We start from the raw sequence: 25,978 nt of genomic DNA on the forward strand, positions 1-25,978 counted from the left end.
GAGGTTAAAGAAGTTTTTAACTGCTTGATCTGAAATAGAACTTATTAGTCCAACATACCACATTACCTTAGGACTAAATTATTACTCTGAAAACTAAAATGTTCACTCAAAATAAAAACATTACTTTTCAAAAGCATTACTCTCTGCAGGAAGCATAATTTAATACCGAACTGATATACAGATAAACACACAAATTTATAGAGGACAATCAATTTTCAGATATAAACTTCTTCTATAGCTAATTCCACTTATGAGGCCAAGCATACTATGTACTTTATATTATCGTGTTCTGTCACTGTATGTTGGTTTACTCACCCGGACAGTGTAATGGATTGTATTCTGTTTTTCATACTGAGAAACCACTAATGTAAAGGTATGGGTCCCAGGCGTGGTCAGCTTTATCTTAGTCAAATAATGAGGGCTGTTAATTCGAATGCCATCAATATATGGAGGTGGGTCACCTACAGAAAAGTAGGTTTATGCTTTAGTTTCTGTAGTTTTTAAATTTAAGTTTTATAATTCATGATACGAAAAAAATTAAATGGATGGACCCCCCCCCAACTGATTCAATCTTTAAAATATAATGCTACTAGAGAATTTAAATTTCAACTTAAAACTTTGTAATTAAACACTTTAAAACTTTAAATAATTTCTAGTAAGTAAAAGGAATCTTTTGGAATACATTCAATGAGGTATAAAATAATCCCTAGTAAGCCTTATGTAGCATTTTTCTCTAACGGGATTTTAAAGTCAAGATTGGCTTTGCTTTGTTTTGTTTTGAGGAAATGTTTTAAGATGCAAAGAACTATATAAAAATATACTTCCCACCAACAGATGGGAAATAACTGAATAACACTTTTTGTCATACTAGATTCTTTATAAAACAAAGTCCCTTTTAAACACCACCCTTAGTCCTATTCTGTTCCACTCTGATGGATTTAGTGGGCTTTTCAGATGCTAACACACACACATCCCTAAAAATGAATGAATGAGTGAATGTTATTTCTGTGGGCATATATCTAAAAAAAGGACAGCATAGGTCTTATTTTAAGCTTTCATTTTGCACTCAACATGTTTTTAAGATTCATATTGTTCTACACAGATACGGTTTATTCCTTTTAAAACTGCCTGCATGATATTCCATTATATGAATGACTTATTTATACCCCCATCTAGTTATTCAGTCTGACAGATTATTTACAGTATTTTTCTATTACAAACAATGTTACCGAATATATTCTCTGATGTCTCCTCAATCAAGGCCAATGCAATAGAATCATTTCATGCATGTCAATTAGTACATGTCATTTAAAATCAATGCTATATCACTTAGCTTATTTAGGAACACTGAATATTTATAATGGAATCTATTGAAATAACTAACATTTTACTATCTATCTGTAACAGGCAAAGTCTCTAATGCTCACAGTGGTGTGATCTAGTGAAGAGAAAAAGGGCCTATCTGTGATCTTGGACAAGGTTTTTTTTTTTTTTTTTCAACGTTTTATTTTTTTTTTTTTATTTTTGGGACAGAGAGAGACAGAGCATGAACGGGGGAGGGGCAGAGAGAGAGGGACACACAGAATCGGAAACAAGCTCCAGGCTCTGAGCCATCAGCCCAGAGCCCGACGCGGGGCTCGAACTCCCAGACCGCGAGATCGTGACCTGGCTGAAGTCGGACGCTTAACCGACTGCGCCACCCAGGCGCCCCAAGGACAAGGTTTTTAACCTTTCTATGTCTCAGTTTACTCTTCTGTGAAATGAGAAACAATTTCAGAGTATTTTAAAAATTTTCTTCAGCGTGTTGTGATGAAGATAAAATTATAAACCAGAAAGTACTCTTTTCTGAAAAGGCAGTATCATTATATGTAAGAGGGAGCATTGTTTTAAAAAAAACAAAAAGAAAAAGAGAATCCAAATAAAAAGAGTAACAAAAATATTTTTGAAGGTCGAAAGCCTACATATAAACATCTTAATGCTAAGAATATATAGCCACAGTATTTGTTTTTTTGGTTGTATAGTGGCCAACATATGAATAGAAAATCTGGCTAGTTTAACTTTAATTCTTAGACATACTGCCTTGTCCATTCCAGGATATCTAGGGATATTGACTGATAGGAATCAGTGCCCGCCTCATGACCTTCACAGTGTAATGGGTACGAGTATCATTTTCCTCTGATTAAATAAGACTTAACAAAACCACTTTCCATCTCATCTCCCCCAGTAATGCCCATTTCTTTGCCCTTTTTAAAAGAACTGTCAATAATTGCTTCCTTACCTCCCAGCCTCTCCTCAATTCACTTCTAACTGGGCTTATATCCACCTATCCACCAACTCTGTTCTTGTTAAGGTCAACAATGACTGCCAAGATGCTATGTCCATTTGTTTCTTCTCTAACCTAAATTTCCTGACCTCTAAAATAGCAACAGATGCAGTTGCTCATTCTTTCCCTCATGAAATATTCTCTCTCCTTGGGTCATGTGAAACCTTATTCTATTTCATCAGGTATTTTGTTCTAATTTTTTGCAGCAACCTTCCTCTGCTCAACTTTAAGATGTTTGAATCCCAGGGTCAGGTTCTGAGTGTTCATCTCTGTACCTACAACTCTCTCCATTGGTATACAGTCCTGTCTTCAAATGGCAGGACTTTATCCCAGAACTCTTCCCCCAAATCCAATTGCTTAATTAGTTTATACACTTGCATATCTAATAGATATCTTAAATGTAACAAAACCACAAAATTTACTTTTGATTTTACTCCAGAACAAAACTGGTCCCTCCCCACCCCCACCAACTCTTACCCATCTCAGTAAATGTTGCAGCGGCTTTTTATGAATTAAGCCAAAAAACAGGAAATCAGTCTTGATTCCTCTTTGCCCCCTACATCAACTCAAGTCCTGATAATCCTACTGAAATCCAAATCTGTCCACTCTTTCTCTACTAAGTTCAAACCACCATTATTTCTCATACAAAATCATGTAATTTGTTTCTCTGCTTCTATTTTTTTGCCCCCTCCAATATATTCTACAGAGAATGTTCTTTAAAAAAAAGTTTCTATCAAGTCATTTTCCTGATCAAGGCCCTCCAAAGATTTCTCAACACACTGAGAATGAAATCCAAATCCTTGTGGCTTACAGAACATCATGTGATCTGAGCCTGCATATCTTTCTGACTTCTTGATATCACACCACCCTTGGCCTACTGGTCTTTTTTCTGTTTCTTTTTCTCATTTCAGAGTCCTTGTATTTGTTCTTCCCTCTGCCTGTAATGCTTTTCCCTCGATTTCTTTACATGACTGATTCCTTTTTGTCATTTAGGGTTCCTCTTATCCTTTCCCAAAGAGGCCCTCCATGGCCACCTAACCAAAGCAACCAACCAGTCACTAACACATGACTCCATTTATCTCTTTACACACATATCACTATCTGGTATTTTTCTTATTATCTGTTTCTCCAACAAGAACATAAACTAACAGTTCCTATCATTTAATATGTGATAAACTTTTTTTAAAATGTGAAAGCAAAGTGGTTCCAATACAGCATGTTAAATGCCTCAGGAGTCCTGCAGAGGGAAAGATTCACTTTGCCTGGCAGAAAGGTTATCACAGAGAAGTAACATATAAGCTGGATATTAACCATGTTCATTACACAAACTAGGGTAAAAGGAAAAAAATGGGTAGAGGACAAGGAGGAGAGAGATCCTTAGGAGAAGAAACTGTATGAAAAGAGGGGAAACAAGGGCATGGTATGTTCAGGAGTAGCCAGTACCTCACTGAGGGTACTGTGAAAAGCTACGGCATGAGATAAAAGGTGACAGGAAGGTTAAGGTCAGAATATCAAAAGGCTTATAAACCATGCCAAAGAGCTTAGATTTTATCCAGGAGTTCAGGGAAAAACCACAGAATTTTTGATCAGAGAAAAAGATATTAGTTTTAGAAATAAAACTCTGACAGCAACATATAAGAATATAGGAATCCCAAATTCCTGAGGTCTCTAAATTAAAAACAAATCAAAACAAAACACAAAAGTAGTATAAATACCACCTCGTCTGTATGAGTGGTTTTTGTTAGTCTATCAGCATTATTATTTCTGCATATTATCTACGTAAAGCGTGTCATTTTAAATGTAATCAGGTAAATAAAATTTCAATTGTTTGTCTGAATGTTTGTCTACCAAACATACCTGGGTAATAAACTTTTTTCCCATCAGTCTTGTATACAACCATTGTGATAAATTCTCGATTATTGGCAAAATCATCCTAAAAGTACAAAGAATCCAATGTAGTTAGGAAAACGGGCTCACAATGCTCTTAAGTGGGAAGAAAATTCAAATTTTAAGAGCATTTAAGCTACTTAGTGTTATAAAAAATGTTCTCTGAATTAAATTCATTTCAAGGATGACTAACACTGTATAAAGTAATACATTAAACAAGACTAAGGCTATTAAGATTATGGTAGTTTCCCTTTATAGAATCAGGCCTAATGATTTAACATCTCCAAACCCCCTTCAGAGTATTTTAATGTTAATACTCTTAAGACCTAAAGCATATATAATCAACCTCAAAACCCTCACTGAAAAGCATAAACTCCCATTTTTCTTCAAAGATGATTTCTGAACAAGATTGTAAGTATATAAATTTCCTTAGAGGAAAACATTTACCTAATACTACACTATTTTCAAGCCACTTACATAAATGAAACAGGCTGGTGATCAAATTACATATCTTGTTCACATTGGTCTAATTACATTTTTTAAAGTTTCTGTACGGGATAGATATATAAGGAAGGGATCATCAGTACCTTGTCTGTTATGTGTCTGCTGAGCAAAACCCAAACTGCAGCGCCCCCTTGTGGACACTGCACCTCCAGTTTGTACTGGGGATTGTTAGCCAGGCTATAGGCATCTTTCACAGGTCCTTGCTTAGCATCCCAAGTACTAAAAGATAAAGTCAACAAAGAAAGTAGTAATTAATTTCTCATTGAGCTAAAGTAGAACACTATTTTTAAAAGCTTTGTGTCTCTAATACAACTAAGTTATCAGGATTTTTGTTTTATTGTTTAAAAACTTTTTGGCATAACTGAGAAATACATAAACAAAATAACTAATTACGTGGCAGTCATCTGTGGGCATGGCAAAAGAATGCTGGTCTTCATAAATGATATAATATATATATAACTTAATCCTTCATAAATGAATCCTCATATATGAAAAAAGTAGAGACTACCATAAAGCATATTCTGAAATGTGAAAAAAAGTTACCTGTGAATACATGTTGATTCTTTAAAAAGACCTGGATTCCAACTCAAATAAATCACATCATAATACTGGCAGAGATCATCCCATGAAATCCAAAATATTCCTGAAAATTAGATGTCTGTTAATCCATAAAATATCTTAATGATAAATGACTTGAATAAATACCTTTCATATTATGAAACCGTGTTATTTAAAGATCAAATGGTATTAAAATTAAAAAGATACTTACCATTGTCTATTTTCTGAGCTGTTCGAGGATCAAAGTTTAAGTATTTTTGTAACTCTGGGGTCCAGTTTTTTACATCATTTTCACTGTATCTTCCTTTCCAACGTAAATGACTCCAAGGATTTTTCAGTTGGATAAATCGCAGCCCCTATTAATAAAAAAGCAGGAGATAAAGTTGCAAAAGAGTTTTACCCTATTTTTAATTAATTATATTTGAACACTTTTCCTTCCAAATCCACTTGAAATATTCTTTAATCAACACTTTCACTAGGTCACACATCTGATCAAAAACTGTAAATGGCTACCTATTCCTGAGGGCTATGCTGTCCATATGGTAGTCACTAACCACAGGTGATAATTAAAATTTTAAAATTTAAAAAATCCTTAGTCACACAAGCCACATTCCAAGTGTTCAAGGACCACGTGCAGCTAGCAGTTAATGCGCAGCCCAGATACACAATATTTCCATCACGGTAGGAGGTTCTTTTGCATGGTGCTGCCTTAGAGCATCAAGACTTTCCCATCCTTTCAAAGCCTACTCTGCTCTGGCCCCACTTTATTTTCCAGTATTCATACCCCATGTATCTTTGGCTCTAACTTAGTCTTTCCTCTCAAAATTCCCACAAATAATCCTTATTCAGTTTTACCTCGAAAGGGATTTACCATGCTGTCTCCCTTCCCCAGAAGGCCCTTTCTGATCCCTTGTGACCACCCTCCCTTCAGATCCTGTCAGGTCCTCCTTAGCTTTTTCCTCCACTGACCCTCTCTCAGTGCAGACTGAAGCAGTGAAGAGGAAAAGAACATGGACTTTGGAGTCAGAATGAAATGGGACCGAACACCAGCTCTACCAGTTTTATGGGCCTTGGGTGGGGATCATTTACTCTCTGAGCATTTGTTTATTCACACGTAAAATAAAAATTACAATGTTTCCTAGAACACTCTTGTGAAGATTAAATGAAGTAATGTATGCAAAATATTTAGCAATCAGTTTTCTTCTCCTTTTAATTAATTACTACCTTTTTTTTAAACATTTTAGTGCTAACACTCCATATTACTTTAGTTTAAAACAAATAAGTTCCCATTGTATCTTGCTTCCTACTTGTGCAAATGTACCAGCCTTGACTCCCCAGTGAGATTGTACACTCCCTGAAATGGTAACACTATTGTCCTTTTCAAAAGTCTCCACTGAGCTTATAAAACCGAGCGTTAAGGTTATGGTAAGTGCTCAACAAATACTGGGTATGTCTACAGAACTGATTACATGGACTCAGAAAATCCAAAGAGCTTGTAAATCCAGAAGGGTATTTGTCTTATTTCACGCAGTCAAATTAGGAAATCGTATTAATTTTCTAATGAAGTCATAAACTGTTTGGGGGACGTTTTTGAAAAACACATTCCTCTCCTATTTTTAAATGTGGCAAATCATAGCCTGGGATAGATGTGATTTCTAGACATAAGACTCATTCCTCTCAGGAATCTTCAAATTCCTTTTCTCAGTGTTTTCTTACCACTTGTCCACTCTTGCCCCTGCCACACAGATATTTAACTCTAATTTACTACTATTTTTTTCATTAAACCTAGTTCTACATAAACAGGAAACGTGCCTTATTTCAGAACTCTATCACTTTAAGTTTTTGAGAGAGAGCGCGTGAGTGCACAAGTGGGGGGAGGGCCAGAGCGAGGAAGAGCGAGAATCCCAAGCAGTACCCAAGCGCTACCAGTGCAGAGCTGGACCTAGCGCTCAATCCCGTAAACCAGGAGATCATGACCCAAGCTGGAAATCAAGAGTCAGACGTTCAACGGAGCCACAAGTGCCCCAGAAGTCTAACACTTCTTTAAAAAGGAATATAAAAGAGAGGAAATTGCTGCTAAGCTTTTCTGGGGCAGGTCTGAGCAATCACTGACATTCAAGGACACTAAGATATAGCTGTAGATTTTGTTTGAATAGAGAGCCTACAAGTCAGAGGCCCTGAATAGGGGAAGAAATGTTAGACTAAAAAAGGATCTGGATCTGGTTTACGATGAAACGTCCCATTTTCAAAGTTATTTCCACGTGGCAGCAAATGCAACGTCGTGGATGGATTCAGAAATCCCTTGGTGAGACTTGCTGCACTTAGAGACAGCAGCCTGAGACCGAGATATATCTTCATAGTAGACTATGGAATATCACCTTAAGGAGGAGACAAAAAAAATGACCCAAAGGACTGCTGAGACTAAAGTCTTAGATCTTAGAAAAGCTCTTAGAAAACTCAAGCTGGTTAGAGACAAACAAAAAGGATAACATTTTCACACAAGTGTTAATAAAATCTTATTTAATGAAGAAACTCACAAATGATAGAAGATTGGCAGTAGCTTTAGTTTAAGATTAGGTCTACCTGCACAACAGAGGTTCTAGAAATTAATGCCTCAGGGAGAGAAATATTTTTGGAAATATTTTTTTTTAAGTTTATTTTGAGAGAGAGAGAGAGAGAAGGAGGGAGAACACGAGTAGGGTAGGGGCAGAGAGAGAGGGAGAGAGAATTTCAAGCAGGCTCCACGCTGTCAGCATGGAGCCCAATGTAGGGCTCAAGTTCAAGGTCACGAGATTGCGACCTGAGCCGAGATTAAGAGTTGGACGCTTAACTGACTGAGCCACCCAGGCACCCCTGGAAATATTTACAAATACAAGTCAGAACTAAGGAATGATCTCAAAATACAGCAAAAATAGCATGAAAATGATGAACCCAGGAAACTCACCAAATGTATAACCAATCAAAGATACTAGAGAAAACCCCTAAAAATTTTAACACATGAAGAAGCCTTTAGATAAAGATCAACACTGACTACAAAGAGTTCATGTAAGCAAAAGGAGAGCAGGGTCAACTCCACAAGGTGAGATGTCTGCTCAAGCTGGGTAATACCGCTTTTGATCAGGGATTTGCACAGAATTAAGATATGACCATAAAGCACACATATGAACAGAGTGAAGAAACCTGTCTTGGGGCCACAGTTTACTCCATCTACACAGGCTCTAAAATGCCTTAATCTCTACGAAATAACTGCCATGTGGAACTGATACTATGTGAATAATGCTTCTGATTTTGTAAAAAGGCTATTATTTGAAATTCTTTACTGACATTCAGCAAATTTTTAAATGTTTTGTTTTCAGGTCAAACCACAGATGCCTATTTCTCTCATAAGCATATTATCTGTCTAGTTTCCTCTGAACAATCAGAAAAATAGCCTTGTAAATGATATAATCTTCACAGAAAATTTCCTCAAATTCAAGATTAAACTTCCATATTGACTTTCATTATCTAAATTTAATTATCTTACTATTACCTCACTATTGATCACCTATCAGGATGTTTTAACAATAAAATAACATACACATAGTACTAAATAATAGCAACTGTTATTCCTAATGTTTTGACTGATGTTTGTGGAAAATCACATTTCTAAAACACAAAGCTCTCAACTTATTCAATTTCATATATTTTTAATTTTTTTGCTTTAAGTCATCAAATTTTATGCTACTTTTAAAGGAATACATAATTCTACACAGTATGGTTAGGGATACACGAGTGGCTGATTTAGAAAGCCTTGAGACTGGGCGCCTGGGTGGCGCAGTCGGTTAAGCGTCCGACTTCAGCCAGGTCACGATCTCGTGGTCCGCGAGTTCGAGCCCCGCGTCGGGCTCTGGGCTGATGGCTCAGAGCCTGGAGCCTGTTTCTGATTCTGTGTCTCCCTCTCTCTCTGCCCCTCCCCCGTTCATGCTCTGTCTCTCTCTGTCCCAAAAATAAATAAACGTTGGAAAAAGAAAAAAAAAAAGAAAGCCTTGAGACTATAAAGACTTGAAAAACAATGTTGCAGCAGGTCCCGATTGCCTTCATAATTCATATAATTGCATATAATTGCCTGTGTCATCTAAGAAGATCAATCTAATAAATACACAGTGGAACACTGTCATTACTGATTGATAACTACTTCCTTCTTTCTGTAAGTTGAAACAGGGGAAAGTGGAACACATGGCTAGTTAAACTTTCTAGTGACTACATAGCTCAGATACTATATAACATCAGGGAAAATGAATCCTCCTGTAATCTTTGTATTTTCTAATCCGTAGAACAGACCTATTTTTCAGTTGAAAATAACTAATCAATAACCTGAGAAGTAATGAAGTCAACCATTCCAACACCAGAGCACAGGGCCAGGGTCTGAAATACGTGAGGGCAACTAGGAAGAGAAACATTTGCAAAACCAATGGCATGTTTCTTATTCACAGACACTCTCTTATTTTCTGTCCTTTCACAAATATTTATTGAAATCTACCATGCTCTACAGCCTAACACTATGACTGACCCTAACGCCAGAGTATAGCCTGGAACCTTAAGGGCCATGTATTTATCTCAACCCTTTACTTTTATGAACAATAAAAAGAGGCATACAGCATGTCTGTTTTGTCATCAGTATCTGTCCTTGTCATTACATTTCCCATCTTTTGATTTCATAATTTCCAATGGTGAGGTCAAATTATTTAATGGAACATAGGCTGACTGATTTTTAAAACTTCATCCAAACCTTGACTTGTCAGTATTCAAAAGTCTATTATACTATTAGGGATCCTTGCAATGTCTTACTATTAAGTAAGAGAAAGAAGGAAAAAATGTAAAGCAAACCTTGAACTCTCTAATATCCAAAACAGCATATGCGTGTGTGGGAACCAGACCCCACTTCTCTCCTTCAGCTTCCGTCATCATTCCAGTTGATGCAGTGATGAGGACGTCCCCTTTGTGAAATCTGGAATGACCCCGACAGAGAAATAATTAAAGAAAACATTTCTGTAACCTCAGATCACACCAGCTTTCCTTTAGTCTCAAGGTTTACATGAAAATTTCCGCAAATTTGAAATCTTTTCTAAAATGGGCTATTCCCGACACCCTTCAAAGAACAGGAAGTACATTTGTATTTCACAATGTAGCAGATAAATGATCATACTGCCCACTCTCCTCCAGTTTTAGTCAATTATTAGGTAGAAACTTATCAGTGAAGGAAAGTAAATGCTAAGTTTTCAAATGATTTACAAATAAAGTTGAAGATGTGAAATACATTTTGTGAGATCTTTGAAGTTTTCTAGTTTAACTAATGAATGTGTACTGTATAGACAATTTTCCAGTCCTTACATGTGGATCATTCTTTTAAGGCTTAAGCTACCTTCCTCTTTACATTCTCAGACTTCTCTTTTTCCACCTTCCCTCAAATTGTAGGTACTTAGGAAGTACAAAACAAGTTGTCCATAGGACATATTCCAGATTCAAATGTTTTGGGATTATTTATAATCTGGATTAATTGTAACCATCAGTGAGGATAACTGAGGGCTGGCCGTAGCAAGTACATAAAGTGAACTCTATTTTAGAAACACAATTTCCCGGGGTGCCTAGCTGGCTCAGTTGGTGGAGCATGCGACTCTTGATCTCAGGGTTGTTGAGTTTGAGCCCCATGCTGGGTGTCGAGATTACTTAAACCAAAAACAAAATAAATAAAATCACAATTTCTCTAAGTAATTAATAATGTTTCCTCTGCAATATCTCTTCTATAAATAAGGCATAAAGTTTTAAAACAGCCTCTTTTACTACCAAAAAAAGGGGGGGGGAAGGGAGGGAGAGAGAGAGAGAATATGAGTATGTTTACCTTTGATAAAGCATTCTGAAAGAATTATCCTTACTGAAAGTTTGGCTATCTGAATGCATAGCGATCCTTTCTGGTATCCACCCGGTCAGTGCATGAAGATCAATATTCTGTAACATAAACACATTTTCAGGAGTGTCTATGTTGTTGCCAGACTCTTAAATCCCACTAATTTGATATAATGATTTCGATAGAATAAATCAGAGGGTAGTAAGCTGTTTTCTACCACTAATAAATTTCTTGTTTAACTCAAATTCCTACTTGGATTTAAGCACAAGTTTATCTATTCCTTATAATCTCTGTTGCTTTCCCTGAATGAAAGAATTATTTTACTGGTAAGTATGATGAAAACTCAAAACATGTAACAGGAAAAAGCTGCTTTAATAATGATGGTGACTGTCATTCACCATTTAGTACTCACTAAAGTGACTCACTTGTGAGAGTCACTTTCCTAATGATTTACATATATTCTCATTTTCTAGGCTATGCTGGGTAAATTAAAAGGCACTGAATTGGAAAGCTAAACTGAAAATATTTGAAGGACAGAACAATTGAGCATGCAGGCTGAGAAAAAATTTTAACATCCTATTTCATTTACCTATCACCTATACATTCTCTGCCTAACATTGTAAGAACCAGAGAGTGAAGGAGGCCTGTACCAGGCAGGGAAACTAACCAGCTATGAACAATCGATGATTTGCATACATTATTTCATTTAGTCTTTACAATTCTGCGAGGTGGGTGTTATCCTGATATTTTAGACAAGCAAAGAGGCTAAGAATGTTTAAATACCGTTTCTAAGGCTCCAGACTGGTTAGTGCCATAATTCAAAGTTATACTAATATGACTAATCTAAGCCCAGTTTACCTCATACAACTAAAGGACACTGGCACACACCTTGTTTTATAGGCTAAGTAGTGTTAGGATTGGGAAAAATTAAGAAACAAGAAACTCCTTGAATGTGAATTTATAAAATATATATATATATATGTATGTGTATATATATATATATGTATGTATGTATATATATATATGTATATATGTATATATACGTAAGGATGACAATATGACACATCCTTTGATCTGAAGAGACTTCTTTGGAAAGGTACACTGTATCTAACCGGTCTTGTATCCCAACAGGACAGGAGACATATATTGTAAGCTTCCCTGAATACTGAGTCTTTACAACGCTCTATCCTTGTAAAAGAAAATAAGTACTTCCTTAATAGGGGAATTGGATCAGCATTTTTCAGGAGTTAATATTGTTTTATTTTCCTTTAAACAAACATACCCTCCATAATCTCTCAAAATAGTCATACTGGATAGTATTAGTCTGTCTGGATCATCCTGTTACTTACTGAATTGGATCCTGGGAAATCATATCCTCCCATGACCTTCATATATGCTTTCTCTATGAGAGAAACCCATAATTCACTTTTGTTGTTAGAATAAGAACAGAGCAATTCTCCCTTATGATCAACAGGTAACTGATCATCAATTATCACCTGGATAAAGAGAACATTAATTTCCTTAGGTGGTACAAAATATCTTAAAATCCTTCCTATCAAGGAAAAAAATACCTTTCATACAGATGAAACAAAGGCACAATATGACTATTATAAAGATCATGATAGTTTCAGATTTCTAGAATCTGGTCAATTATAAAATGTTATACATATATGTCTTTATTCAATTTTATAGGCTAATCTCCCTATCAGGTGATACCTTTGAGCCAACTGGTTAAATGGATCTACCATCAAAATTATTACAGATTCTAGAAATGTACATTATATCTAAAATAATTACAAAAGGGCTTCACTATTAAGGTAAAAATATTATTACTATCTGTAACTTTAACCTAAACCTAGAAAAAGACTCATGTTCAGTTGTAAAAGTAGAATATTATGGCTAAAAAATATATTTAAATAAGGGAAGAGATCACCATAAATACAGTTTCTAGTTCACATTATAAAGTGATTTGGGAAACAAGGATAGGAAGAATTTCGATCTAACACTAATATGAGAATCATGCAACTACATTTTCAAAGATTCTTTAAACAAGGAGTTAAAGATTACAGTTCAGAAAAACCATTCTCAATAATTTTAAGTAATGAGCTAGAGCAGCAGTTCTCAAAGCGTGTTCTCAGCAGCATCCGTGTCACCTGGGAACTTGTTAGAAATGCAAATTATGGCCCCACCCACAACTTCTGAACCAGAAACTCTGGGTGTGGAGCCCAAAAATCTGTTTTAACAAGCCCTGCACCTACTTCTATACACACAAAAATTTGAGTATTACTGAGCCACTGAACAACAACTCAGCTTCTCAAACTGAAAGGACTGTTTAAACGCAGATTCTCATTCAGTAGGTTCAAGGTAAGGCCTAAAATTCTGCAATTCTAGTAAGTTCCCAGGAAATGCTAATGTTGATCCACAGACTTCAGAGTAGACAAGAGCTAGAGAATCCCAACAATGCCAGGCCATCACAACAGGTTCACAGTTCTTAAAGAAACTAGTGTAATTTAAAACTGCGTATATATTTCATAAAGGAAAACATAATTCTAAAGACTTCTTAGATCTGAAGTTATGAGTATACATATAAACTCTTGTGACCTAACAGATTTAGTTTTGTCTGATTTCCTTTTCTTTTTTAATCAATTAAAAACTATCAGATTAAAGTTTAAGCATTGGTAGTCATTAGCTCATTGTTACTTTCTGAAACTTTCTATAAATTTCCCAAAACCATTTTTAAAATGACTTTCTTGATTTTTAGTTTTAATTATTAACATATGATGTTATCGGTAGTAATATGCATAAAACCAGACTCAAAATCTTTTTAAATGTTTACACAAATTAACATTTCTTAATGATTCTACTCAATATTCAAAGGTGGGGAAGGGAGAGAGAGAAGGGGTTGGGGATGGGGAGAGACATTATTCACCTTTCTTGGGACACCATTGAGGTGAAGTTTTACCATATACTTTCCACATGGATTGTATTCTGGCTCACCATCCTTATTCTGAGGATAAATTATGCTTTTGTAAGGAAAATAAATATTGAAATACCAAATTAATATTCAATATAAACTACTAAGCAGGATATTATATTTTATTTAGACAGATGTCTTGGCAATTTTATAAAAATAAACTTGAGAATATTTTTCTATAATAGGCCTAGAAAAAGAATTTCATGCTTATTTAATACAAAGAAAGTATCTTACGAGATCACACAACAGGGAATAAATTTCACAATACTCTGAAAAATACTAAGCTTTTAATTATGTACTCTAATAAATTTTCTACTAAGTGGATATACTTTAAGCCAGTTAAAATAATCTTCTACCACTGGCTCAAGAAAAGACCATTTCAGTTAACCAGAACTACCTAACTACAACTCTGACAGAGATAAAGTTACACAAAATTATCCAATAAGATACTTGTATCAGTATCAATTTTCTTTTACACTACATATTAATTATTTATATGATCTATTTATCCAAGATGGTAAACAGCTTGAAACTAAGGTCTGTATTTAATTCATCTTTGTAGTCTCAGGACTTACACAAAAATCACTCAGGACAAATTGCATGAAAAAATTATAACGCTTAATTTTTACAATGAATGATTTTAAGCTAATAAAACTTTTAAAAATTGAGAAAAAAAGTATTTTGGTAACATTTCAGGACACTCTAAAGCAGTTCTAGCCAACAGAAATATTTTATATTTTTCAGTAGGATATTAAGTTAAAAAGGTGAGATTTTAATATATTTTATTTAACTGAACTTATCCAAAATGCTATTTCAATGTGTTATCACTATAAAAATTTGAGATATTTTCCAATTTTATATTTTTTTGTGCTTTGTTTTAAAAAATCTGATGCATTTTACACTTAACAACCCGTTTTGATTCAGACTAGCCCATTTCAAGTATTCAATATCCACATGTGGCTAGTGGCTACCATAGAGTATAATTATACATGACATAATTTTATTTTACCAATTTACCAATTTCATTTACTTCAAAATATACTTATTTCATATATATGTATACATATATATATATATATTTAACACACATGCATATGTTCTTAGACTATTTTAGGGAACCTTTTCACATTCACAAATCATCTGCTTAACACACAAGGTAACATATTCTAAGTGAAATGCCTTCTTCACTTTCTATGCAGATAAGACCTAAGCTATTAATTTCTAGTTAGGAAACAATTACATGAAAAGGGCTAAAGGGACAAATACAAAATTTTACCTGGTAATCAACTTCTTATTAAATCGTCTTTCATAAGCTGCACTGATAGCCAGTGATGCCACAAAGGAACAATCTGATACTATTGTCTGTTAATAAGAATTTATTAATATATCAATTCGTTCATTCATGTAATTTCAACATTATTTAATCACTGCACCTAAGCACCAACTTTTTATACGAAGTACCCTAACTGTTGCTTGAATACTAAAATAATAAATAGAAATGCTATGCTGCCAACTCATACAAATTTTCTTCAAACGAATCCTAGAAAAACTAAGGTATTTCAATAAAGTTAATTTAGAATACATATGAATGATGTATTTCTTACATGGATAAAAGCATACTTCACCAAAGCCACACATTTTTAATGATAATTTAAAGGTATTTTAAAAAATGGTTTATTATCATATTACCAATTAAAGTGAACACGCACATGAAAAGATTCTTGAATCATAATATTTTAGGGACCATTGTTTTTATACCAATTGGAAGATATCTGTACATCAATGCAAAACTTTTATTAATAAAGCTTGCAATAAAGCCATATTGTTGTTCTACCACTGAAGTGTTTTTAATAAGCCTAATATCTCCCTTTTTAAAAAATATATATTCTCTTATCAAAGGTGATGTTCAGATCTTCAACTTTCTCATCTGTAAGAACATATTGATAAACAGGGTCTATATAAAAATCTGTAACTGCTCAAAACACTTACTTATATTATCCCAGTATGTCTAAGTCAAAGTGTGCAGAATAATCTTTCCAATTATACTCATGCACCTCCGTATATAATAAAAACTAAGAAAAAACCCAAATCTACATTTAAATTACTTCAAAATGTTAGCTTTCATATAAAATTATATAAAATATTTACCTGCTTTATGCTAAAACTGGACACAGTATAAATCATTGTAGGATTGTTGGTGAGGTCTTCTGGTCGTACCCATTTGGAAAATGTAGCTTTTTGTTTAGGTGATAACGGTAGCTTGCCCCATCTATCACTGAGGTAATAATAAAAATTAAATACTACTACTAATAACAAAATTAATCTTTAAAAATAACACAAAAACAAAATTAAATTTCCTAGAGATTTTTTAGGGGGGAGGTATAATGATCATAGCTATGCTTGTACCATCCTAAAATACTGCTTTAAGAATATAACTTAAAAGTTTAATGTAGCATTGTTATATTCAAGGAATTCAGTTTCAATAAAATGGAGCCATTAATTACAATACAAACTGATTCAAATCAAAGGGACCTAGGAAGCTACAGATCCTTACCGTGGCTCGACAGACTCTTCTCTGCAAGGCTAACGTTTAGAGTAATTACTAAGTAATAACCACGTGTTAGGCATCATGCTAAAGTATTTTACATACGCTATTCATTTAACCTTTAAAACAATTCCATTAAAGCAAGTATTTTTGTAAAAGGCTTAAAGTGATTAACTTGCCAAGGTTACACAGCTAAAAAGTGGCAGAAGTGGTATTTGAATCCAGGTCTCTGGTGCCAAATCCACCATTCTTATCCATTACCCTCTAACTCACTGTGTGTTGGGAATACACTGTGTAGAATTCCTCTAAAATTAATGTATAGCACAAGATAAAAAACATCTACCTTTCCTTAAACCTCTTCTAGAAGAAGGGTAACAGTCTTCAGGTTTCTTAAGATTTCTAGGATAATACAAAGTTTATGATATGCAAACTGAAGCAAATATGCTTTTTGCAGAAAGTGTTGATACTAGGCAAAAGGAGGTTTTGTGATCAGGTGTGATCTACAAACTCCTACATTGTTTTTTTTTCATTAGAGGACATCTGTAAATGTTTAATAAACCAAGGTTTATGTAAATTTCTTAGACTATCATATATAACACTTCTCAAACTTTTTGATGATCATCTCATAGAACCACTGGTGTTCTAGGTAACATTTTGGTACCTGAGTAGTTAACAGTAGCTGAACGTTAATGGAAAATGAGCTGAATGAATTAAAAAGAATTTAAAGACAGCCATCACAAAATTTTAGGGGAAAATATAAAGTTAATTCAAATCCACAGTTTAATCACTTTGTATTAACCTGCCATATGAGAATAGAGTAAATCCAAGATTCCTTAATATCCGATCTCTCAAAAGTCCCCACAGTTATCAAATTCAATGTTTTCTTATAACTTTAACCACTCAACCTTTCTAGCCAAAGATTTACAAATTGTGGAGCCCTTCTTCATTAGTCTGTTACCTGTGAATTTTGAAATATTTACTGTTACTTTTTCTTCTGATTACTGGAGCATAATTTAATTAAAGTAGACATGTTCTCTGTCCTTATGAAATTTATAATCCACCGTGGAAGCCTGGCATTAAACAAGTAATCTTATACAAAACATGTAAAATTCCAACTGTGACCAGTGTTATGCCTAAATTAAGGGAATTTGCATGGTGTTACATTTTAGTGTTTCAATTATAAGCATTTTCCCATGTTACTTAATATCTTGAAAACATGTTGTTCATCGTTGTATAGTATTTGTCTTAAAGACTTTCTGTTGCATGAGCACTAAAAACATGATTTATTTTAACTTGTTACACAAAAACTGGAACTGCAAGTTTACATCTCTACTTGGACATAACCATTTAAGAATATATTAGAATAACTGATTCACATGTTCACAATTACAATATTGATGAATATCTTTTATATCAATTTTTTACTACATCCATAAACACTTTTCAGAAATGGTTTCCTGAAGTGAAATTATTGTTCAAAGGGATACATTTTTTGTTTTCTTGTGTATTGTAAACACTTTGAAGTGTCTGAAATGTACAACCAAATTTTGGAATATAATTTAGCATTTAACAAAGTAATTATTTTTCTACCAGTGAACCCTTATTATATTAACAATATAACAAGCACCAGTAAGTGCTTTGTATTTTATTGACTAATTACAGTAACACTATGAGGCAGATTCTACTATTATTTTAAAATCTGAGACAGATTTAACAACTTGCCCAGCATCATACAGGATATGAAACTGGATAGTCTGGCTCTAGAATTTGTGTGCCCTTAACATCGATCAATACTATAGAACCTCTCAGATATAAAAATGTCTCAGACTCTAATCAGTAACCAGCATCACATGGTTGAGTGCAAAAACTTAGGTTGATAACCCATTGGCTTGGAGATATCTAACTTTTGCCCATCTAAGAATAACAAAACACTAGAAAATGGGAAAGAGCCCTTTTGTTCTTTATAGAGCCTTTTACATATTCTGTATATAATAAACAATCAACTCTGATTTTTTTCTGGTAAGTATAACAAGCTCATTGCAAAAATTTTGAAAAATTTTAAAAAATTAAATCACCCAATTTTCCCATCAAGATAACCACTGTAAATACTGGATGTGTACCTTTATATCTTTTTTCTACATCTCTGTAAATACATAAAAAAGGAAAAATACACATACAACATCCAAATTTTTTCTTTTTTAATTTACTACACTGCAAGCGTTTTCCCTACATCTTTCAAAGATGCGTTTTTTATTGGTAGCATAATTTTGGATATTTCCATATTTTTGGATAGTTTGTTTCAATAATTTTTTGCTCTCACAGATGTTTTGATGAATGCTCTTATTATACACATATTTAGCCAAATCTTTATTTCCTTAGGATTAGTAGAAGCCAGGAGTCATGAACCAAATAACATTTTTAAGGCTCTTAATATAAGTTGCCACAGTGCTGGAAGGCTGTGCTTAACCAACACTTTCAAAATTAACCCTTTCTTGAACTGGATTTTAGTAAACAATGACACTGTCATTCCGTAACTTTTCCATTCAATTTCTTTACTGACTTTGTTGTTGGGATTCAAACACCAATTTGACAAACATTTACTGACGGCTTACTCTGTGCCAGGTACTGTGCTAGTGTAATGGTAGGCAAAAGGAGATTCGTACGTACCCATTACCAGGCAAATGACAACAGAGATACTCTTGCTATGTTGCCTTACCTTTTTCTCACAGCTGTACCTCTCTTCCAAATTTTTATTACAAATTATAATTTCAAGGCTGTGAATTAAGTTGGATTTCAGAGTATGGAAAAACTACAGAAAAATTAAAATGATCTTGGAGGTAGAAATTACAGTAGTACTTACTTACCAAAAAGGCATTGGATAGGCAAAACGTTCCCTCAGATCAATACTCATGAAAGGAACATATTCTATACCATTTATTTTTGATGTTGTCCTATAAAGCACAAGAAAAAAAATCTAATTGTTCAAGTTTATCTTAACTACCAATCTGATTTAAACGCCTTAAAATTATATGACAAGGTATGGCGCTGTAGTAAAATTAAAGTGACAATCTCATACTGTTGATATCTTTATTTTAATATCATTTTCACAAAATAGTTGAATACTAAAAAATAACTGACTCAGTTCAATTCAGTGAGAGTTATCCTTTTAAAACTAACACCCTTCACAACTAAACCATGGTCTCAAGATAAGCCTATACTAAAGGTATCAAAAGTATCCCTGACACCAGGACACAAAACTTAGGCTTCTATCCTAAGCCCAAAGGGAGAAAGTGATCACTTAGTTATTTTGGAACTTAAAAAACATGACATTTACAATTCTGAAAAATATGTCCTTCAGATATTCTGGTTATGAGCATGAGCGATGGGTAGTGCAAGAAGGAAGCTATGGTCGTTGACAAATTAAAGAAATGTGGTTTGTAGCAGCTTTGCATATTTTGTGTATATGTTTATTTGTATGTAACAACTATTCTCTTCTTCTGTTTCTTTCCCTCATTTTATTTAGAAGTAGTTTCAGGGTAGCTTCACAATTTAGTCTTTAGGTAATAATATTCAGTGAGACTGTGACTGACCTTGAGGACTGGTTAATAATACAGTGAGCAATGGATACAATGACTGTGTATTCTCATTTTGAGAGGATGAGAACTTTTCACCTGTATAAAGGATAGCTGAATTCTGTTAGGTAGAAATGGTAGAGTTGTTTTGTTGTAGCATGAAATTCAAATGTGTGTAGAAAGGAGCATATGGATGCTGAGTGGCCTCAGTGTCGGACTGTGACTTATGGTCTCTCAACTCCAAAACCACCCTTCTTTGTCCTGTGTGTTGTATTGGTTCATGTGCAATTGTTCTAGGCAAAACGAGTCACATTAGTAGAAGAATGAAAATCTTCAGGAAGAAAAAAAAGAAAACTGCCTTCTGGTGGCTGTTGCAAACGAAGGAAGCCTTTCAGTTCAATTTTAGGAAATTAAAAGTGAGACTACATGACTTGCACAGTTATGAGCACTTTGGATCTCCTCCAACTGAAGAAAAGCCACACTAGCTTTAGCCCATCTACACTGGCTCACAACACAATCACAAGGATTTCCACAACTTTGTTGTTTTGCATTTTTAATATCCCCTGAGGCTGCTTCCAGACTCTGAGTTGGCTTCCTAAACCAGGGATTGGCAAATGTTTTCTGTAAAGAACCAGACAGTACATCATTTTGGCTTTGCAATGAGGTCTCTGTCACATATTCTGTTTTTTCTTCATTTTTTTTTTTATAACCCTTTAAAGACCATTCCCTTTGCTGACCTAGGTCTAAACTATTTCAAGGTGACAAATGTTTTCCCTAATGGGCTCTGGTTACCAGTTGCATAGATTATGAGTGGTCTACCATAGCTCTATTTTATTGTTTAACCTTTTCAGTGTTCGATTTTAAAGTACGTTAGGATTTTCAGAAAGACCTACTAGAAATGCTAACACCAAAATATGTGAGAACAAATTTTAACTATTTCAAGTTATGGCTATATGGCAATATAATTTATACCTGAATAAGAGCACAACACACCATAACAAAGATGTGAATACAACTCAGCGAACCTGATGAAAATTAAATTACCTGTGTTGATTATGTTAACAAAATTATTCATTACAATGAATTGTAAACTGATTTACCTGAGAACTTCTATTTCTTCTGCTGTATATCTCTGTCCTTGTGCATCACATGACTGTGGACTTATAAAGGGCTGAGGTCTTTCAAGGAAGGGACTAGTCCCTAGTGGAAAATGTGCTCTCGTTGGAGGTGGCTTTGGTTTGATATTTGTTGACTTGATTTTACATAATGGTTTTGTTAAAGGCTCACTCAATGCTTCTGCTCTGTAATAGAAAAAGGTACAGAAAAACTGTTCTAGTTTTTAAGCTTTCCAGAAAATAAAATTTACTTCAAGAACCAGTCAAGCATTCCTAATGTAAAACTAGTAAGATTCATACATACCAGTCAACAGTTCACTACTTAAGCTACTTCCCAAAGTAAGATTCAGTATTTCGCTACTGATAAACATTAATTGATAATATTACTGAGAACATTAATTGAGCACTTATTGCATGTCAGATACTATGCAAAGTAAGGGGGATATAAGAATGTATAAAATGCAATCTCTTCTCTTAAGGTGTTCAGAATTTTGTGGGGAAAGAAAGCAACTGCATCAAAAGTGACAGATGCTAGAAGTATTACATGCGAGTGAACGCACGGCAGAAGACATTAACTTAATGACCGAGAAAAAAGGGTGAGTCAGGGGAGGTTTTTCTGAACTGGATGTGTGAGCCACAGAAGTCCACCTGGGGAGTGAGGGAGCATTCTAAGTAGAGAGAAGAGCACGTGCAGATGTGCAGGAGTATGAAATAGCACAACAAGTTAAAGATAACTTCAAAAGAATGGATGACGCCCCTGTGAAAAGTACAAATGAGAGGCAGGAGGAGATGAGACCAGGGCAAGAGTTGATCATGGAATGTGTCACATGATATCCAAGGAAATTGTGGCTTTGTTTTGTCAAAGGTTCAAACAGAAGTTCTTAACTTGAGGTCCACATAGGAGCTTCAGGAATCTTGTGAACACTGAAATTACATGAAATGTACATGAAAAAAATTTTATGTACATTTTTCTTAGGAAGAGGACCCATAATTTTGAACAGACCCTCAAAGAAGCCAATGACCGACCCACCCCTCTGTGCTTAGGGTGCACTCAGAGGATACCGGATGGGTTATCCACATGGGTAATAAACATCACCTATGATTCTGACTAGTGAAGTGAAAATGGAGAAGATAACTATGTGTCAAGTGCTCATACCCTCATGAATCTGGAGACACAAACTAAATGTTAGATGATGGCAACAAAAAGGAAGGATGACTCTTATACCTCAATAAAAAAAAAAAGAAGGGCTGGGGGTGGTATAGCTACCTAGTAAGATCCTCAACAAGAGGTAATTTTATTCATACATAAATGTAATTTCCATCCTTTACTTTCATCTCTAACACTCTTTTTTAAGAGGTATAGTTCTCTTGCACAAATCTACTCATTCTCAAATACCCACTGAGCACATACTATATGTCTGGCACTCAGCTAGGTGGCTACGGCATTGAACAAAACAGACACAATTCTCTGCACTCACAGTTTACGTGGAGGGTTGGAGTTCAAAGGGGCACAGACATTCATAATAGACATGATAAAACTGGTAAATGTCATATACTTTAGAAAGTGGTAAGGTCTGTGGGAAAAAGAGTAAGCAAGATGAAAGTACTGGAGGAGATTCCATCTTAAATGAAATGGTTAGGGCAAAGCCTTGTTGGAAAGTTGACATCTGAGCAAAGAGTTGAAAGAGCTACAGATACTATATAATTTGGGGGTATGTATATGGATGCAGGCCAGCGCAATGTCAATTTCTCTAATTTTAATAGTAGTTCTGGAAGGCTCTCTGGAAATCTGGTACGACACAACAGAAGGAAGTCTTCCACTTCAATATCATAATCGAATCAATATCATAATCATTTTGTTTTACACATAGCAAACACTAAATAAAAAGTGTCTTGACTGATTTCTTATTTCTTGAGTTGAAAGCAGGGAACTAGAAAGAAATAAATTCACCCGGAGGAAGAAGGTCGACTAGCTCTAGATCTCAGGTTAAAGATGGACGTTTGTCACTATGAACTCTACAACACATTTAGAGACATCTGTCAAATTTAAGTAACACAGTACACTGCCATCCATGATAAGAACTTGAGTGACCAAAACTCACCTATCTAGTGCCTGTCGAGCCAACTGTTTCAGTTTATTTTGCAGAGTTTTATCAGCAGTTTCATAAGACTTAAGAGAAAGAGAGACAGACATTCTGAAGCATAATAATTTTTTTCTTTGCTTGATCCATATTTCTAAGCAGATAATTTACAACACAATATATTTCTTCAAATAACGAGAGAATAAACCAAGATGACCATTTGTTTTCATCCTTAAAGGTATCATTTAAAACAGCACTGAAAACTTGTCACTGAGGTAAACTTTAAGACCACGTCATGTGGTAAACGAGCCACAACTGTACAAACATGGTGTCATGGAAAGCTGAGCAGCAGGAGCCTCAGGAGACCAACACTCACCCCCAGTCTCAGGTTCCTACAGTATCAGGCAAGATGGTTTCCCTGGACAAAAAGCCAGTCCTCTGACAATACTGAGAACACCACTCTCTATCATTCCACCTCATCTTCCTATCAAATATACTACACTGCTCTCTCTCATGCCCTAGATGTCCCTTAAAGCTAACTGTCCCAACTAGGGTCCACAGGAAGCAGTAAAAGCCACTCAGCATATAGATTTTACATTGCAACATAATAAAGCTCTCCCAAACCACTTATTTTTTAATGTATGAAATTAAAAAAAAAAAAATGGGGGGAGGTTTATTCTAAATTCATGGATTTGTGTTGGTGAATTCTTCCTGTAATAATTTTAGGTACATGGGTTTAAATAGGTTAAAAAATAACACCTAAAATTAAAAACAACAACAACACTGCCTAACGATTCAATCTTAAAACTCCATTTTTTAACAAAATGTTAAAAACCCATCATTAATTATCTACTCTTCATCATCTTTTAATGAGGAGTGACTTAATTATATTTCTTAACGATACAGTAATTTTTTTTCTTAAAGGAATTGCTAAATAAAATTCACCAGTAACAGAAGAAATCTCTTTGCTTAATCCCACCAAATTTAACTAGTAGCTATACATACGGTTTTCAGACAGAGATCTACAGCTTCGGTATACAATTCTATGGCATCTTCCACATTCCCTTTTTCATCTTCGTCAAAAGCTTGTGTAACAAGGAAATGAGCACGCTCTAAGTCCAACTGATGTTTTGATTTCAAAGGATCTGCACTCTTTGACTGAACTAGGATAGGAAAAGGGCCATATAGATGAAATATTACATTTATGTGTATTTATATATACCCAGGAAACACACCACTTTAATACATTTAAGACATTTTTTATCAAAACTTTGTAATTTTTCATTTTAAAAACAAGGTCAAATAATGATCCCTAAAAACTAATTTCTCCCCTTTCAATCTGAATTTTAAGACCTAAAAAGAAAAAAATCCCTACTTTTGTAATTCATCACACAATACATGCCAGAGACCAAAAATATCAAAAATGTATTATTTACAAAAAAAAAAAAAAAATTTCCCCTGAATTTATCCTTGCCAGCACTTTCTTCCTTTAAAAAATAAAACACCTGGAGTACTCCTCACATACCCCTGCCCTGCCCCAAAGACAAAACAAAAAAATTTGGAAAATGTTGATTCTAAAGAAACTCTATTTTATTTAAGGAAATTAAGACAATGTTTTTCAGTACAGACAATAATTGTGTGGCACAATATCTTAGGCCCTGATGATAAAGTTCCTGCTGTTTCCTATTCATCTGAGTCCAGGTTAAATAATCATATATTTTTACTGCTCTTTGAAATAAGTATTTGTTTTTAATATAAAGGTTTATAAGGGACTTATTTCAAGAATGTAAAAAATCTCTTACAACTAAATAATAAAAAGACAACTCCAATTTTAAAAATGAGTGTGATGATTAATCTTGTCAATTTGTATCAACTCTACTGGGTGCCTAGATACTTGTCTAGACTTGGTTTCTAGGTACATCTAAGAGAGTGATTCTGAATGAAATTAAACTTTGAATTGGTAGTAAAAGCAGACTGTCTTCCCCAATGTGGGTGGGCATCAACTAATCCCCTGAGGAGCTGAAAAAAATAAAAAGGCAGAGGAAGGAAGAATTTACCCTCTCCAAATGATGGCTTTCTCTCTGTCTCTCTCTCTCTTTTTTTTTTTTTTTTTTTTTAGTCTTTTCCTGCCCCAGGGACTGGGACTTACACAATCAACTCCCCTGCCTCTCAGGCTTTTCGACTTGGACAAAACTATACCACTGGCTTTCTTAGGTCTTTCTTGCTTGCAGACTGCACATGATGGGATTTCTTAGCCTCCATAATGAGGCTCTGTTATGATTCAATTCCTTATGCTAAATATCTTTATATCCTATTGCTTCCGTTTCTCTGGAAAGCCCTGATTTACATAATAGGCAAAAGATCTGTACAACCCTTTCTCCAAAGACATTCAAATGGCCAACTGGCCCATGAGAAGATGCTCAACATTAGCCAGCAGGGAAATGCATACCAAAACCCAAGATGCCACATTTATACCCACTCGGGTGGCTAAAATTAAGAAAGACAGAAAATAATAAATGTTGGTAAGAATGTGAA

The 25,978-nt window shown here is 34.6% G+C and overlaps 1 protein-coding gene across 2 annotated transcripts in view; it reads right to left on the reverse strand.

Annotated features, from left to right (window-relative positions):
* Positions 1-25,978, reverse strand: part of CAPN7 (calpain 7) — a 41,895-nt gene that overhangs the window by 9,714 nt on the left and 6,203 nt on the right. The window contains exons 3-17 of one of the 2 annotated variants that reach the window (XM_047874156.1): positions 24,449-24,606; positions 23,465-23,532; positions 21,348-21,548; positions 19,540-19,626; positions 16,279-16,405; positions 15,407-15,492; positions 14,086-14,179; positions 12,506-12,652; positions 11,151-11,257; positions 10,139-10,259; positions 5,484-5,628; positions 5,258-5,357; positions 4,798-4,933; positions 4,181-4,256; positions 316-461 (exon numbers count right to left, since the gene is read on the reverse strand). In XM_047874156.1, the coding sequence (XP_047730112.1) occupies positions 316-461; positions 4,181-4,256; positions 4,798-4,933; positions 5,258-5,357; positions 5,484-5,628; positions 10,139-10,259; positions 11,151-11,257; positions 12,506-12,652; positions 14,086-14,179; positions 15,407-15,492; positions 16,279-16,405; positions 19,540-19,626; positions 21,348-21,548; positions 23,465-23,532; positions 24,449-24,606 (1,799 nt within the window). The remainder of the gene's footprint in view (positions 1-315; positions 462-4,180; positions 4,257-4,797; positions 4,934-5,257; positions 5,358-5,483; positions 5,629-10,138; positions 10,260-11,150; positions 11,258-12,505; positions 12,653-14,085; positions 14,180-15,406; positions 15,493-16,278; positions 16,406-19,539; positions 19,627-21,347; positions 21,549-23,464; positions 23,533-24,448; positions 24,607-25,978) is intronic. The other variant, XM_047874157.1, reaches the window with a different exon arrangement.

This window comes from Prionailurus viverrinus, chromosome C2 (genome assembly GCF_022837055.1).
Source record: "Prionailurus viverrinus isolate Anna chromosome C2, UM_Priviv_1.0, whole genome shotgun sequence".
Lineage (NCBI taxonomy): Eukaryota > Metazoa > Chordata > Mammalia > Carnivora > Felidae > Prionailurus > Prionailurus viverrinus.